Raw genomic sequence first — 16,042 nt, forward strand, 5'->3', positions numbered from 1 at the left:
CTGATTACAGCTGCGAATACAAAAGCCACTGCCATGCTTGAGGACCCACAAAGGGAAGAGAGGTTGTCTGGCACAGGGTTCTCAAGCTTCTTCATTCCTGGATCCTTTAGAAATCGTATATATAGTTGAATTCTGTATAATCAGTTTTCAGTCTGTGTCATTCATGGGATCGTTAGACATAGTCCATGGATCCTCTGCAGACTGCAGGTTGAGAACCACTGGTCGAGTGGGTAGGGCACTGGAAGGGGTGTTGGGAGACCTGAGTTTTGCTCCTGGGTGTCTTTGTCGTCACCTGTTTGTGTGCCTCTGCTTCCGCGCGCACCCTTTGTGTACTAAGACTGTAAGCTCCTTGTAGCAGAGCTGTTGCCCCGTGTAGAACGGGGCATTTCTCTCCAGCAGAGCAATTCCTAGATTGTTAGAGGATACGGTGATCATACAGCGGGGGTGGGAAATAATTTTTGCAGGGTGGCCACATGACTAATTTTAGTATGTGGTCACGGGCCGGGGTCCTGGAAGGGGCGGGGCCTCAGGTGGAAGGGGCAGGGCCCTCTTCGTGCTGCGTCCCCTGGCGGGGGAGGAGACTGCGCGCTCCCCGCCCCCACGCCAATCGGGGTCTGGGGGTGGGGGAGCTCAGGAAGTCTCTCGCCACCCCACTCTCGCAGAGGCATGTGGCACTTAAAGAGAAACTGCCAGCCATTTTGAACAGCTGGTGGTTCCCTCTAGGTGCCGTGCGCCCCTGGCGGGATGAGGAGACTGTGCACACCCCCATCTCCAGGCCAATCGGGATCTGGAAGTGGGGGAGTGCATGAAGTCATTTGCTGTTCAAAACGGCTGGCAGTTCCCTCCACGTTGCTGCCAGCCGCTTTGAACAGCAAATGACTTCGCGCTCTCCACCTCTCCCAGGTCGCAATTGGCAGGGGAGCGGCAGGGTGGGCTGTGGGCAGGATCCAGCAGGTTGGCAGGCCAGATCCAGCCCGTGGGCCATATCTTGCCCGCCTCTGCCATACAGTCTGCCCGTCTTGAAAGGAGAAGCCCTGGGCCTTCCCTGAATTAATATTTTGTTTGAATTAGAGCAGATCTTTCAGAAAAAAATATCCAAACTCGATTTAAAAATGGCCAGGGGTGAGGAACCCTCCACAACCCTTGATAATTTGTTCCTATGGTTAATTACCCCCCTGTTAGAATTCTCTGCCTTAGTTCCCTGCGGAATTTACGCGGCTTTCACATCCAGCCACGGGATTGTGTTAGACGTTTGTCTGCTAGACTCAGACTTCAGTTCTCCAGGTAGTGCTTATAAACTATGAACAAATCACACCGTAAGCTTCCCTCTGGCAAACTAAATGGATCGCGCTCCTGCAGTCTATCACTGAAGGCAGGTTTTCTAATCCTTTAGTCATTCCCATGGCTCTTCACTAACCCTGCTGCAATTTATCAAGCTCTGTCTTGAATTGTGGACCCCAGACCTGGATGCAGGGCCGCTGCACTGCAAATAAACAGTGTCCCTAAAGCAGAAGGTGGGCCAAGTAGTTAGAGCAGTAGCCTAGAACCTCAGTTCAAGCCGGACCCTACCCCGGATATCGTGTCTGACCTTGGACTTTCCCATCTGTAAAATGGGGATAATAGCACAAAGTTATCTCACCAGGGGGTTGTGAGAATATACACTAAAGATTATGCACTGCATTGTGATCTATGGAAATGCTAGGCATTATTATAACAACAGAGCCAGCACATGTGTCTAAGTTCAAGGCTCTTGTTACTAACCCATCCTCACTCTTCTAGTGGACAAAGGCAGCAAATTTAAAACCAAGGCAGTGGCACTGGAAGTGTTTGGAGTGGGGCTGCACCCCCTTTACACCTAACCAGAACTGGGGCTGGTTATCAGGACCCCAGCGGCCCCCGGGGCCAGCAGTGGTACCCCCCAAGCATGGGGCTGGCATATGAGTAGGACCTGGGGTTGGCAGCAGAGCCCCTGAGGCAGCTGGGGGGCCAGCAGCTGGGACCCTAGGTGGCAGGGGTACAGGGCCGGTAGCAGGAACCCACCGTGGCAGGGGTAAAACCTGGGATGTTGCCCTACTTTCTGCACCTATGAACCAGGGAAAGGAAACACTGCTTTGCAGGATTAGCTGGTGGATCGCTCTGCTGCAAGATAGATGTGAGGCTGAGATTTCTGTCCCTCTATCTACTGCAGCTGGCAACCCAGGGAGCTCAGGGACAATGAGATTTATTGGTCAGTTCTGTCCTGCATGGGCATGCACTCCACCCTGTCTATACACATCCTGTCCTAACCGGCAGGATGGGGGATTCTGTGAGTGGGCTGCCCTACCCTGGTTCCAACGTCCTGCTCAGGAAAGTAGAAACCAGTGTCCATTTGGCATAGTGTGTCTCTCAAGCTACTGGAATCAAGACTCCAACCAAGAGTTCTCGGTGATCTGTAAGCATCAGCTCTGCTAGGGGACCAGAAAGAAGTCATGCCTACAACACTTGTGAAGTCCAGTTGGATCTCTGAGATTAAATTAATCTCAGCTGTGAGTTTATAGCTCTTATAGTATGTCTGATCAACTTGGGGATACACACGAGTCAAACCACAGCTTCTGGGCTGGTTTGCAGAAGGACACGCAGAGAATGGATGAGTACTGTATGGTAATCTATAGGCGGGGCGATGGCATTTTTGAGGAACTCAGAATGTTAGAGCCAGGGACCAGATTGGAAACAAAAAGATGGTACCCGCAATGCCTGCTTGTGTCATGATGCTAAAACAAGTGACCACCGGGAGCAGGTCTTGATAGTATAATTGGTTCTCTCCTTTCTCATATGCCTTGCTCGTCAACGAAGTAGTTAATGACGCCACTATCACATAACAAACATCCAGCAGCACCTCAGAATTACAAATACCAGAGTTACAAGCTAATCACTCAACCGCCCACCTTCTTTGGAACCAGAAGTACACAGACAGGCCGCAGCAGAGACAAAGAAAAGACCAAGGCAACACAGTACAGTAATGTGGCAAAGACAAACCACTACAATGTCAAGGGAAAGCAGCATGTTTTATTCAGAGTTACAACCGACCTCCATTCCTGAGGTGTTTGTAACTCTGAGGTTTTACAGTATGTCACGTCACACCTGGAAACACTGTACTGTAATTAGTCATTGGCTAATTCTCCCATCACGTCAGGGGTAAGGCAGGGAGATATTGTTCTACAGAAGAGGAAATTAAGACAGGAAGGTGAAAGGACTTGCTCAACATCACCTTGTTACGGGCTGGGTTAGAACCGAGACGAGAGCCTCTTGTTTCTCCAGCCTGGGCACACTCCACTGGTCATGCTGCCCCACTCCGGCCATTTAAATCAGCCCCACTGGGATTCAGTGTTAATTCTCAGCTGGAACAAATGGGCCGGCTCACCCTTCTTTCAAAGCCATTGTTGCAGACTGTCTGGCAAGCATCACTGCACCACTATGCATTCAGTCACATTGTGAGCATTTTCTATCCAGTCATAAGGTTTTATATGTGAACTAAAAAACTTAAATTCTGAGGTGTAAGATGGACCCTTCGAGAAAAATGACCCAGGCTATTTAACCAGCCTGATCCCGATTTTCACAAACATTAATTAATTTACCACGAAGGGCACATCTATACAGCAGGGCTGTAACTTGAGCTACGTCAATTGTGTAGCATAAGTCGAAATAGCTTATTTCAGCTTTTGGCACTGTCTACACAGTAGGAAGTCGGAGTTAGAGCACTCTTCCTCTCTTCCCTCACTCCTTGTGAAATGAGGGTTACAGCAGTTGGAGTAAGAAGTTCTCCAGCTCAACATCATTTCAACATTATGTGGAAATAACTACTTGTTGTGTAGATGCAGAATATGTTATTTCAGAATAACATCAGTTATTCTGAAACTAGCCAATTAGCCCATCTTAAGACGCGATTTTTAGGTCTCTCCTCCACATCGGTCTTCTCTCCTGAGCCTCCGGTCTCTCGCTCCATCTCTCTCTCTCTCTCTCTTTCTCGCTCCTCCTTCTACTGCCTCCCGCCCCCTCTCTCTCAGCTCTCCTCCATCTCCTGCCTCTCTCTCTGTCTCTCTCTTTCTCTTCTCCTCTATACACGACCGTTTGGGCTCCACACAACCCCTGCTGCAAACGGCCACTTGTGCCGCTTGCTCCCCTGCGGTGGCCTGGCTGAGCGGCGCAGAAGTCAGCAGAGCACCAAGGTGAGAGGCAAAGAACATGACTCAGGCAACAGCGCCGCCCAGAGGGAAAGGGCAGCATTTCAGCGTTACAGAGTCACAGACACTGGGCTACTATATATATGATAACACGCTATGTCGACATAGCCTAACTGATCCCCTAAAGGAGAGTATTATTTCTATCCAGGCATTCACAAACTTTTCTGGCCAGTGATCCTACATTCTGCGACCTTCTCCATCTGGTTATATCTGGCCAAGATTCTCCCCACATGTGAAGGGCAGTCATGGGTTTTGCGAGTTGGGAAACTTCTGATGCCAATTTGTCTAAAACTGGTCATGAAACAGGGTCAGATTTAACAAATCCCCTGAAAGAAATATTTTTGGGAAAGTTTGTAAATGGTCAAAGTGTTTTGATGTTTTTGGTTGGTTGAGTTGAAATGACTTTCTACTTCTAAATGTTAGTACATTTACATTTAAAAAAGGTTTTAAAAAGTCAAAATAAAAATGCAACATTTTGGAACTGAAATGATCAAAACAAAAGGGTTTTCTAGTTTGTTGATTTGTGAAAATATTTGAGATTTTTGATTATTTGTCCCAGTTTGGGATGCAAAAAACCTGTTGAAATTCAAAAAAACTTTCAGGACAGGAAAAACATTTCCTGCTCAGCTCCACTCTTGAGTAAACCCATAGCCTCTGTTCTTGACCCCCAGTTTGGGAACCCTCTACTCTAAGACAGCGGTTCTTAACTTTTCCACACTACAATATTCCTTTCAGCAGTCTGATTTGTTCTGCATACCTTCACATTTCACCAAACCTAAAAACTACTTGCTTATAAATTCAGACATAAAATACAAAAGTGTCACAATATGCTATTACTGAAAAATTGCTTATTTTCTCATTTTCACCATATAATTATAAATCAAATGGAATGTAATTATTGTACTTACATTTCAGTGTATAATATAAACAAGTAATTGTATGACATTTTAGTTTGTACCGACTTCACTAGTGCTTTTATGTAGCTTACTGTAAAACTAGGTGAATATCTAGATCGACTGATGTACCCCCCAGAACAGGGCTGGGCAACATACGGCCCACGGGCTGGATCTGACCCACCAAGCCACTAGATCTGGCCCGTGGACCACTCTGCTGGGACCCTCAGGCATGCAGCTGCTACGGTTTAAAGCGCAGTCCATGTGGCTCTCTGCTATACAGGTGGGGGGAGGCTTTGTGTGATCTCCCCACCCCCAGCCCAATCTTCAGCTCCTATTGGCTGGAAACAACGGGCCAATAGGAACTGATCCCAGACAATCTCTCCAGAGAATGGTCTGGAGTAGGGGGCAGCACAAGCCTCTTCCCCCTCCTGGAGCTAAGAGCCATGTGGAGGAAACAGTCTGCAGTTTAAAGTGATGTGGATCTGGAGGAGGCAGGGAGCCCAGCTTGCCTTGGGGGTGCTGCAGGGCGGCTCGCCAGGACGCTCTTAGGTAAGCGTCTCCCAGCTAGAGCCTGCCTCTGTCACCCCAGCCCCTTCTGCACCCCAACTCTGCCCCAGGACACCATACATACCCTCTGTGCCCCCTGCCCCAGGTCACAACTCCCTCCCAGGCCCTGTGCCCCCTTCTACGCCCCTCCCCCAGGCCAGAATCCTCTCCTGCACCCAAACACCCTCTCAGACTCTGCACCCCATTCCCCTGCCCCAGGTCACCACCCAAACCCCCTGCAGTCTGCACCCCCTTTTTCCCCTTTCTCCCAGGTCACAATTCCTCCCAGACTTTGCACTTCCTCCTAGAGCCCCTCCCCCAGGCCAGAATCCTCTCTTGTACCCACACTCCCTCCCTGACCCTACACCCCAATCCCCTGACCCAGGTCACAACCCCCTCCTTCGCCCAAACTCCTTCTCAGACCTCACACTGTCTCCTGCACCCCAGTCCCTTTACCCCATGCACCCTTCTGCAGCCAACCCCCACCCTAGACCCCCACTGCCCCTCCACAGAAAAGTGCAGCCCTTGACCATCTTCCAAACTCTTGAAGTGGCCCCCCACCAAAAATTATTGCCCACCCCTACACTAGAAGACCTCTAGGTACCCCCTGGGTGAGAACCACTGCTCTGTGCTATGTGGTGACTAATGAATCTGTATTTTGCTATATACTTTTCCGATCAGACAACCTCTGCCATGGGCACCAGCAGCGAGATGAAGTTGTAACTTCCAAAATGTAAAAGCCTATGGAAAAACTCAACAAGCTCTTCTATGAAAGACTGTCTGTGTTTTGCTAGTTGTGTCCCTAAACATATGGTTCTGCTACCATACGGACAGGGCTCCAATCCCCTCTGTCAAGGCAGGGAACCTCGGACCAAGGAGTTGGTGTGTCCTGCAGCCATCCGTGGCTGAGGCAGAGATGGAGGCTGTTCACATCCAACATCACCATCAAGGGATTGTGGCTGGAGCACCAGAGAGCATTGCTCACCCAGGAGGAGGAAGGGGCATATAGGAGTAGGCCCATGCTATTCCAGTGGGAACTCTGTACCCCAGCTAATCCATTGCAAGGTCTGTGCAGGTGGGCCAATGTCCAGCCTGGAAGTGACAGCAAAGCCTCCCCATGCCAATCACAAGAGCGGGTCTCCAGCCTGGTAATAAACACAGCCACAGCTTCAACTGCACTTTAGCAAGCTATGGGAAGCAACTCCCTATGGGCAGGCAGCAGCACGCACCGTTCGACATGAGCAGCGCTCCAGCAGGGGGCAGTGTTGAACACATACCATCGTGAACAGAGGGCAGCTCCTTGCAGGCAGTCTTACCTGTACTGGGTTGCCGCTGGGTTCGCCTTGGCAGAGCAGTGAAACTTCACCGTGTTGTCCTCAAGCACTGGCTGGGGCTCTACGGACAGGTTGACGAGAGGAGGGTCTGCAAGGAGACATTGACAATCCATCAGGTGTCATGTGGGTAACTAGTTCACGGCCGCGGATTGGGCATCATGTAGCTATGGCCACGCCTTCTGCGGGAGGGCGTGGATGCTAACTGGCAGGAACATGACTCACGTGACTGATTTAACCCTTTCACACCAGAGCCTCAAGACCTCAAGGCGCTTGCTGAAGCCATGTGCTCTTCGGGCCACAGCAGAGATTGGGGGGTTGGAGTCACTGGTTCTATTCCCAACTCTACCACTGCTTTGCTGTGCAGGTCTTGGGATCTCACTCCCAAATTTATATGGGGGCCTTACACCCACACCACGGCTCTTGGGACGTCCTTTCTTTGCTCCAAGAGTCAGAGGGACCAAGGAGCCTTTACCAGGTTCTGTGCCTGCCTGGAGAGCAGCTCAGGGCTGAAGAGGCGGGTGGAGCAAGTGCTGGCAAAAGCAGGCGCATCCTCTGAGTTCAAGGAGGCTGGTGTGAAAGGCAGCGGAGGAGGCATTTACAGCCCTGGGGTAAGCTCACAAGCACACTTGATTCCTCTCAGGGACTCACATACAGTAATTACTCATTTAACATGTGCCCGCTTAACACATTTTTGCAATAGCATGATTTTTTTTTAGGGAATGTTTTTGAATAACATGACCGTCCCCGAAATAACACGGAAATAATCAAGTGGCGGACTACTTCGCGCGGCGGTATACGTTGGTGAAAACAGTGGTAATACGCATGAGCGGATGAATACACATGGTCACAGCGCTCCTCCATTCACTCATGTGTTTATCTTTGTGTTTTAACAAACCGTGGCGACTTGTGTTGCTAGTTATCTTGTGTTGCTAGATATTTAATGTTGACGTTGACGACCCAGCACCAACAAAAAATTGACTTTGCCACCACCACCTGAAATGCAACCCCCAGCTTTTCCATTATTTTTAATGGGAAAATTGACCCCGCATTGCACATTTTCACTTAGCACGAACATTTTCAGAAACACATCTATAGTGTTAAATGAGGGATTACTGTATTATCAGTAGCAGTAGGAGCTTGGGGCCCCATTGCGCAAGGGGCTGTACAAATATATTGTTTGAGACCATTCTTGCCCTGAAGTACTGACAGTCTAAACAGACGGGACAGAGGGAGGAAACAGAACAGAGTTGGGAATCACTTTTCTGAAGTCCCACAGAGCCCAGGTCTTGGCAGTCCCCAGCGTAGCCGCTGGTTCACACTGTAGCCCTGGCTTGTCTGTGGCTGGACTTCACCTCCTACTTCTGGCTGAGCGGGATGTACCTGAGGGACCCTCCCCAAACAGGCTGGCTCTTAGCAATGTCTCCCTCAAATGTTTCCTCCATGTCTCTCTCTTCACACCCTGCTCCGCTGTTCGGAGGCTCTCAGCAAAAGGATCCCAAATAGGTAGGCTCTTACATACACACACTCGGATGATGTCACCAGTCCATCTGTCTGCAGCACTCACAGATCACTCCGCACCATTTGCTCTCACCCTGAGAGGTGATGCATGACCTTCATGGGACCACCCAGCCACTGGAAGCCCAATTCAAGCCTGGCATTTTTCTCCCTCGTTTTCTGCTCTCCTGGGGTGTGTCTAAACTATATGGCTCCGTCGATGGAGCCATGTAGATTAGGCTGATCGGCGGAGAGAAATGATTTAAATAATCGCGGCTTCATTTAAATTGAAATGGCTGCCGCACTCTGCCGACCAGCTGATGATCAGCTGTTTGTCGGCAGATAGGGGCAGTCTGGATGTGCCGCGGTCGACAAAGAAGCCTTTGTCGACCGGCGCAGGTATGCCTCGTGAAACCAGGTTTATCTGCGCCCGTCGACAAAGGCTTCCTTGTTGACCAAGGTGCGTCCAAACTGCCCCGATCTGCCGACAAACAGCTGATCATCAGCTGGTTGGCAGAGAGCGGCAGCCATTTAAATTTAAATGAAGCCGCGATTATTTAAATCACAGCTTCATTTCCCTCCGCCAATCAGCCTAATCTACATGGCTCCATCGACGGAGCCATAAAGTTTAGACATACCCCTGGTGTCCTTTTCTCTTTTCTCCTCCCTGGCTTTTGGCCCTGTCTGTTCTCTGGACAAACCCTGAGACAGAGGCATTAGCAGAGGGTACTGGCCCCTGGCTTTGGAGGCTAGTCCTCCAGGGATCATCCCAGCTGGAGACCCCTCAAGATAAAGAGCTGAAAGACAGAGAAGAAACTGGAACCATCCAGCACTAAGTGGCATGGCCACCACTCCCAGCGCAGCGCTTATCCTCATGCACACACACCCTGCTATCCCCGAGATAGGCACAAACTCCACACTCCCCAGCTCACACAGACCCACACAAACACCAGCATATGCGCAGCTCTCGCTCCAACACAAACACACACAAAACCAACCATGTGCTCCGAACATACAGCCACACCCTAGTGGCTCCTAGGAATACTGTGCATCGCACAATACACACACACACCGCCCCCACGAGGCAGCAAGCCAGTCTGAGGATGTGTTGCTCTTCTAGAGCTGCTGAGCTGTTCTCTATGCATAATGCCCCCCACCCTCACCCAGTGCCCCCTCTGTACCTGCAGGGAGGGGGGAGGGAGGGCTGCCTGGAGGAGGAGATCAAACCCCTATTGGATTTGTTACTGCAGAGATCAAACCCCTACTGGATTTGTGCTCTGCAACAGCATCCTGATGGCCACAAAAGAACCAGGGCCACGCACAGCCCCGGAGCATTCCGGACGACCCAGAGTCAACGCTAATTCTGCGGCTTCCATGTTTTCCCACGACCATGCCGCACGGGACAGCTACTCCTGTTCTGGCTCACACCCTCCCTCCAGGGCCACTGGGCTGACAGCTGGTTTTCAGAGCTGTTGAGCAACTGCTGGCCCCATGGGTTTTCCCTGGAGTTCTGCAAGTCAAGGCCGGGGGTTTCTGCATGGCCATGCGGGATGGGGACTTACCCCAGGGAGGCTGTCAGTGATCTGGGGTGAGACCAATGCTCTCGCATCGTTCCTGTTAATAACTTACGGACTGTCCCAACAATCAGCTCAGGAGCCAGCCGCGGGACTGGCTAGCCTGATTTCATCCCCAAAGCGAATGGCTCAGGACTGTTACAGCCCTTTGGTCCCCTAGCCCCGGAGCCTTCAGGGAGAAGCTGGGAGGCAGGCCTCATTCTCCCCATTGTACACACAGGGACACTCAGACCCAGGACTGGGAACGTGGCTTGTGCAAGTGCTCACGGCGGCGGGCACCGAACCCAGGAGGCCTCGGGCTCATTAGGACCATCCTGCTGCCACCGTCATTCCCAAGATTAGAGCCCCAGAGATAGAAGGCTGCGATTTATCCCCAAATTGGGAAACATGCAGCAGCAGCTGGCTGGCTCTCCCTTCATTGTCTCATTAATAGGCCCCACGCTTGACTTGGGAGAACCAGCCCTTGGGGCTTTTGGTCTCCAGGGCCCATTCGGTGGTCAGCCTCTCTGTGCCGAAGGCCAATGATGTACCAGTGCATGCCACGGGGCTGGGGGGCTGAGTTAGACCCTTGGATGGAGGTGACAAGCCAACCCCATAGCCGATAGATACTGGCCTGAACCCTTCTACCTTGAGGGCCTTCACCGTGGCCTAGGAGGGAACGTCAAGCTTTTATTGGCAGAAGACTTTGTGAGACAGAGGCCTTGGCCCAAGATGTGGGGCATGAACCTGCTCAGGAACTAAGGATCTTCACAAACCTTCCCACCTTCCACGCTAGGTGCAAAGCACAATTCTTTACCCTGCATTCTCTAAGGTTAGCATGGAGCACTTACTGTATACCCAACCCTTCCAAAAGAAAGCACTCCCCGGGGCATTCCCGCCCCCCCACCTTGCCGGGAAGAGGATGAGAGAACAAGCACCTGACAGACATGTCGACACAACACTTATGGCACGCAGGCCCCGCTATTCCATGGGAGCTGGGCACCTAAATATATTTGAGGCTCTCGGCCTCAGATGCGGCACATGATGGGATAAAGTGGGGTAAGAACCTACACAGATTAGAACAGAAAAATCATCTTATTAGTCAGATGGATCTCCTCTGACAGTGACATCGCTTTGCATTCCTTTAGTGCCTTTCCTCCTGAACGCGCCAGGAGCACTTTCCACACCACACTGCTGTGCTGCAGGGCACCCAATCAAATCCCCATGCGGGGCGGGAGTTCTTAAATCTGCCACGATTTAATACACTCACATGCCCAGACATTGGCATTTCACATCAAAAAATAAAGGGAGGTTTGTGACTCCCATTTAAGGGAATAAACTTTTTTGCTTCAAAATGTTCCTGTCTCATATTGCACTCTGAGATGATGATTCTTTTGGGTGCATCTATTACCTTGAAAGTGCCATTTATTCTCTTTCATCAGCCTAATCATCCCTGCCAAGTCCTAACTGGTGTCACAGACCTTTCTGCTCTTTAGAGTGATGCTCACTTTATTTTTCCTTTTACATGATATGCATCTAAAACACTTACTGCCAAACAAAATTCAGAAGGGAGGTGAAAGAAAAGAAAGGAAAAAAAAGAGAGAAAAAGAAAACATAAAAGAAAGATTGTTTCCACAAGGGGTTGGACATGTCCATGGCTACGGACTATCCAGAGTTATCATCGTTAATGAGTTTTAAACCAATCTCTAAGCCCAATGACCTAGCTAAGCCCCTAAACATTCTTCTGCACACCACAGTTGGGGGACTTCTGGACAAAAGGAACGTTGGTTCTGACCCACTTAAGCATGTCCTAAGATGCGTGGTGAAAGATTTATAGACATTGGCTTTATCACCAAGTCTTCTAGGAAGCCAAAGCATTTCCCAGTGGGATGTCCTCGTGTGACGGCGAGTTGGGGTTCCCCCAAATCTTGCCCCGTAGCAGCAAGAACAGACTCCGCCAGTCGTAGAATAGAGAGGGGTTTATTGTTCCTTCAGGATACAGCACAGCACATATGTGATGTGGCTACAGGGGCCAGGGCACCTCAGACCCTAAGGTTAGAGTCCATCGTTCCTAGGCCTCCAGCTTAGCCTCTTCTCTCCATACTTCCCAGACAACAACTGCCTCCCCCAGCCAGGTGTTGGTCTCCTCCTTTCTCCCTTTGTCTCTCTTCCTGGGAGGCTGAGCCTGGGGTCTGGGTTAATCCACATGTGGGTGAGTCAGTGAGAATCACATCCCAGCGCAGGGGGACCCCGGGTTACAGAGCAGACAGCCCCCCCACTACGTCAAACCTCGTTTTCACTGGGTTTCTGTGACATTGTCTGCTAATGTCTGGGCTGCAGAGAGGATGTGGGAAGTACTCTAGTCCCAGTGAAAGGCTTCCCTTTAGTTCACAAGATGGAGGCTTACGGCTGAAGAAGCAGCACTGGCCCAGCACTGGTTTACAGAACATGGATTCCTTACACTGCGATCTCAGTCTAAAAGTTTCCCCTAGGAATACAAAAGGGGCACGCGACTCTGAGCTCAGCAAGGGTGAGGGTCAATTGGCCCTAGGAGGGTACAGCTGCCTTTGCGAAGAGGCAGGTCCAAAGGGGGGTTTCCATCCAGGAGAGATGGGGATGCTGGGACAGGCATGGCCAGGGAGTCAGTTCTTGTGTGTGCTTTGAGGCCTCCACTGGGGTTAAGAAATCAGCCCTCAGGTGACCAAACTGCTACCATCGGTGCTGATTCCTCATTCTCTACTTGTTTTCCCTCCAGCTAAAACCAGGGTTTCTCCCTCTGCCCTAGTGGAGAGCTGTGCAGGAGCTCTTGGGTGGCACTGTGTTTGCGGGGGGCAGTAGCAGTGATGTTGCCGGAGGGGAGGTACCTCAGAAGGCATGGCTGAGGGACAGCTGGGACTCTCAAAGCAGCCCATGGGATTTGGAGGCCAGGATCCTATCACAGTTAATGAGAACTGGACGCTGAAATTCCCACGTCCCAGTGTGGTGGCTGCCCTTCCGGCTGACACACTGGGAGCTGATCAGGGGACTTGGAGAGCTAAAAGCATGAGCCGCTAGGGGTTGAGCTAAAGAGTCAAGACTCTACCGCTCGGGCAGTAACAGACTCGTGTCAGCAGAGGGGTTCCTGTGACACCCACTCACCAACAGTTACCCCAGCGTTTGTGACTCCGTAATTCACCAGTGGCCTGCTGACATAGGTGTAGAGGGAGGCGTTGGTATTAATCTCACATTGCGTCTGAGGCATAGAGAGAGTAAAACCTGGCGTATTCCTCACCCTGTAGAGAGCTTCCCCCTTGTCCCATCGCCATGCTTGTGCTCCCTCACACAAGAGGCAGAGGAATCTAGATTTTCCAACGTTTCTCCCATATGGTTCAAGCCCTGAGCCTGGAAGAGTCCAGAGCAGAATAACTGTCTCCTGGTTGCAGGCCTGTCAAGGCTGTTCCCTCCTCTGGGACGATAAATGCACAAGTGGGGTCCCGCAAAAGCACCCCAAACCTGATCTCTACAGGCTGTGGTACCAAAACTTCCCCCCAAAATGCTAATACCCAGATTTTGGGGAATATCTGCTGCCACCACCCAAGTATTCCAAGAAAAATGGGAAATCTCCAATTTTCACTTGGAAATCTCCTCCCTAAAACCTCCGGGGTACCTCAAGCTCTTTTCCCCAAAGAGCTTGAAAAAGAAAAGAGAAAATACAAGCTGCAATCTCTGGTAACTGCCCCCTAGTCAAAAGCATGCAGATACCCACAGACAGATTTTCCAGGACACACAAATGAACTAATACCAGATTAATAAAAAAAAAAGTATCAAACTTTTATTATCAAAACAATACCATAGTTGCAAGCATAATAAAGTGGCTAAATGACAATGAGCCACCAATTAATCTAGATACTCAGGGAGATCCCTTGGGCTCAGGACTTACTTATAAAAGGAAAAACACTTTTAAAGAGAGAGAGAAAAAACCACACACTTTGAACAGCTCAGACATCAATTCCACATCCCCAAACCATAAAACAATAAAACCTGATGTGTTAACTAACTTTGACCTACTTACACATTTTGAGGAGACTTTTCTTGGAGAGAGATAGGCCTTCCCATCTCCCTGTTACTTGGAAGAGACTGCTCTGACTCAGACAGTTTGAAATCCCTACCTGCATTGTTATTGGCTGACCAGATACCTGGCTAGGTTAACCCCTTAGTCCCCAGGTGCTGGCCAGCCCTCATGGTTATGACAAGGCCCATTGGCGTAGCCAAACCAGACAGGCACAGATTTGTATATGATGGTGAGCTGAGGATCCATCTGCAGATTTGCACGTGTGCATGTGAAGAATACATTGGTGGTGAAAGATACCAGCTAGGGTATGTCTACACTGCAAAGTTAATTCGAATTAACAGACGTTAATTCGAATTAACTTTGATAGGTGCTACACATGCAAACCGCTAGTTCAAACTTAATTCGAACTAGCGGAGCGCTTAATTCGAACTAGGTAAACCTCATTCTACGAGGACTAATGCCTAGTTCGAATTAAGTAGTTCGAATTAAGGGCTGTGTAGCCATTTAATTCGAACTAGTGGGAGGCTAGCCCTCCCCAGCTTGCCCTGGTGGCCACTCTGGGCACCACCAGGGAAACTCGTCTGCCCCCCTCCCGGCCCCAGAGCCCTTAAAGGGGCACGGGCTGGCTACGGTGCCCATGACAGGTGCAAGCCTGCCAGCACCCAGCCAGCAGACCCTGCACCTGGCACGGAACGAACCAGCCACCCGCTGCCACCCAGCCCTCCGCCTCTTCCCGGGACCAGGCTGGCGGCTTCCAGGAGCCTGCCCGGGGCCGCAAGAGGCGGGCGCCCACCTGGTCTAGTGCAGACATCGTGGACCTCATCCACGACCTCCGCACTAGGCACAGGAAAGTGGCTGTCTAGGGCAGGATAGCTGCCAGCCTGGCCACCCAGGAGCAGGTGTGCATGAAAATCAAGGTGGTCCCGTGAGACCCCCGACCCTGAGCTTAGAACGGCCATACTGGGTCAGACCAAAGGTCCATCTAGCCCAGTAGCTTGTCTGCCGACAGCGGCCAACACCAGCTACCCCAGAGGGGATGGACCGAAGACAATGACCAAGCCATTTGTCTCATGCCATCCATCTCCAGCCTTCCAAAACAGAGGCTAGGGACACCATTTCTATCCCCTGGCTAATAGCACTCCATGGACCCAGCCTCCATGAATTTATCTAACTTCTCTTTAAACTCTGTTATAGTTCTAGCCTTCACAGCCTCCTGCAGCAAGGAGTTCCACAGGCTGACTATTTGCTTTGTGAAGAAGAACTTTCTGTTATTAGTTTGAAGCCTGCTACCCATTCATTTCATTTGGTGTCCTCTAGTCCTTCTATTATGGGAACTAATGAAGAACTTTTCTTTATGCACCCTCTCCACACCACTCGTGCTTTTATAGACCTCTATCATATGCCCCTTCCGTCTCCTCTTTTCTAAGCTGGAAAGTCCCAGTCTCTTTAGCCTCTCTTCATATGGGACCTGTTCCAAGCCCCTGATCATTTAAGTTGCCCTCCCCTCTCCCACCCTCTCTCTTCCCCTCTCCCACCTCCTTTTCCCAGTCTCCCCGAGTTTTGTTCAATAAAGAGAGTTTCTATTTTTGAACACACGTGTCCTTTATTTTGTACATCAGGAAGGGGGGCTAGGGAGGGTTAAGTGGAAGGAGGTGACGGAGGAATGGGGTACAAGGCCCCGATGGGGAGGACTGGGGTGGCTCTGCGGGCTCCTCGGGGTGGAAGCTCTCCTGCAGCCCTCCAATTGACCCCCTCCCCGGATGGTAGCTTGCGGCAAGTGCAGCCAGGCTGATGGCCGAGTGCTGTGATGTGCCGAGTATGGGCATTCGGGGCACTCCAAGACAGAACTGCTTTGCTGTCCCTTATCGAGTTAGACAAGCAAGCAGGGAACCCCTGAGTACTGTCTGTCCGGGGTGGAGGTCGGGACCCTTTAAGCACAGCCCTCGGC

The 16,042-nt window shown here is 50.7% G+C and overlaps 1 protein-coding gene across 6 annotated transcripts in view; it reads right to left on the reverse strand.

Moving 5' to 3' along the window:
- The window catches only part of KIRREL3 (kirre like nephrin family adhesion molecule 3), a 779,733-nt gene that overhangs the window by 142,112 nt on the left and 621,579 nt on the right, over nucleotides 1–16,042 (reverse strand). For all 6 annotated transcript variants that reach the window (XM_075909300.1, XM_075909299.1, XM_075909298.1 and 3 more), the window contains one exon: nucleotides 6,979–7,084. In XM_075909300.1, the coding sequence (XP_075765415.1) occupies nucleotides 6,979–7,084 (106 nt within the window). The remainder of the gene's footprint in view (nucleotides 1–6,978; nucleotides 7,085–16,042) is intronic.

Source organism: Pelodiscus sinensis, chromosome 26 (genome assembly GCF_049634645.1).
Source record: "Pelodiscus sinensis isolate JC-2024 chromosome 26, ASM4963464v1, whole genome shotgun sequence".
Taxonomy (NCBI): domain Eukaryota; kingdom Metazoa; phylum Chordata; order Testudines; family Trionychidae; genus Pelodiscus; species Pelodiscus sinensis.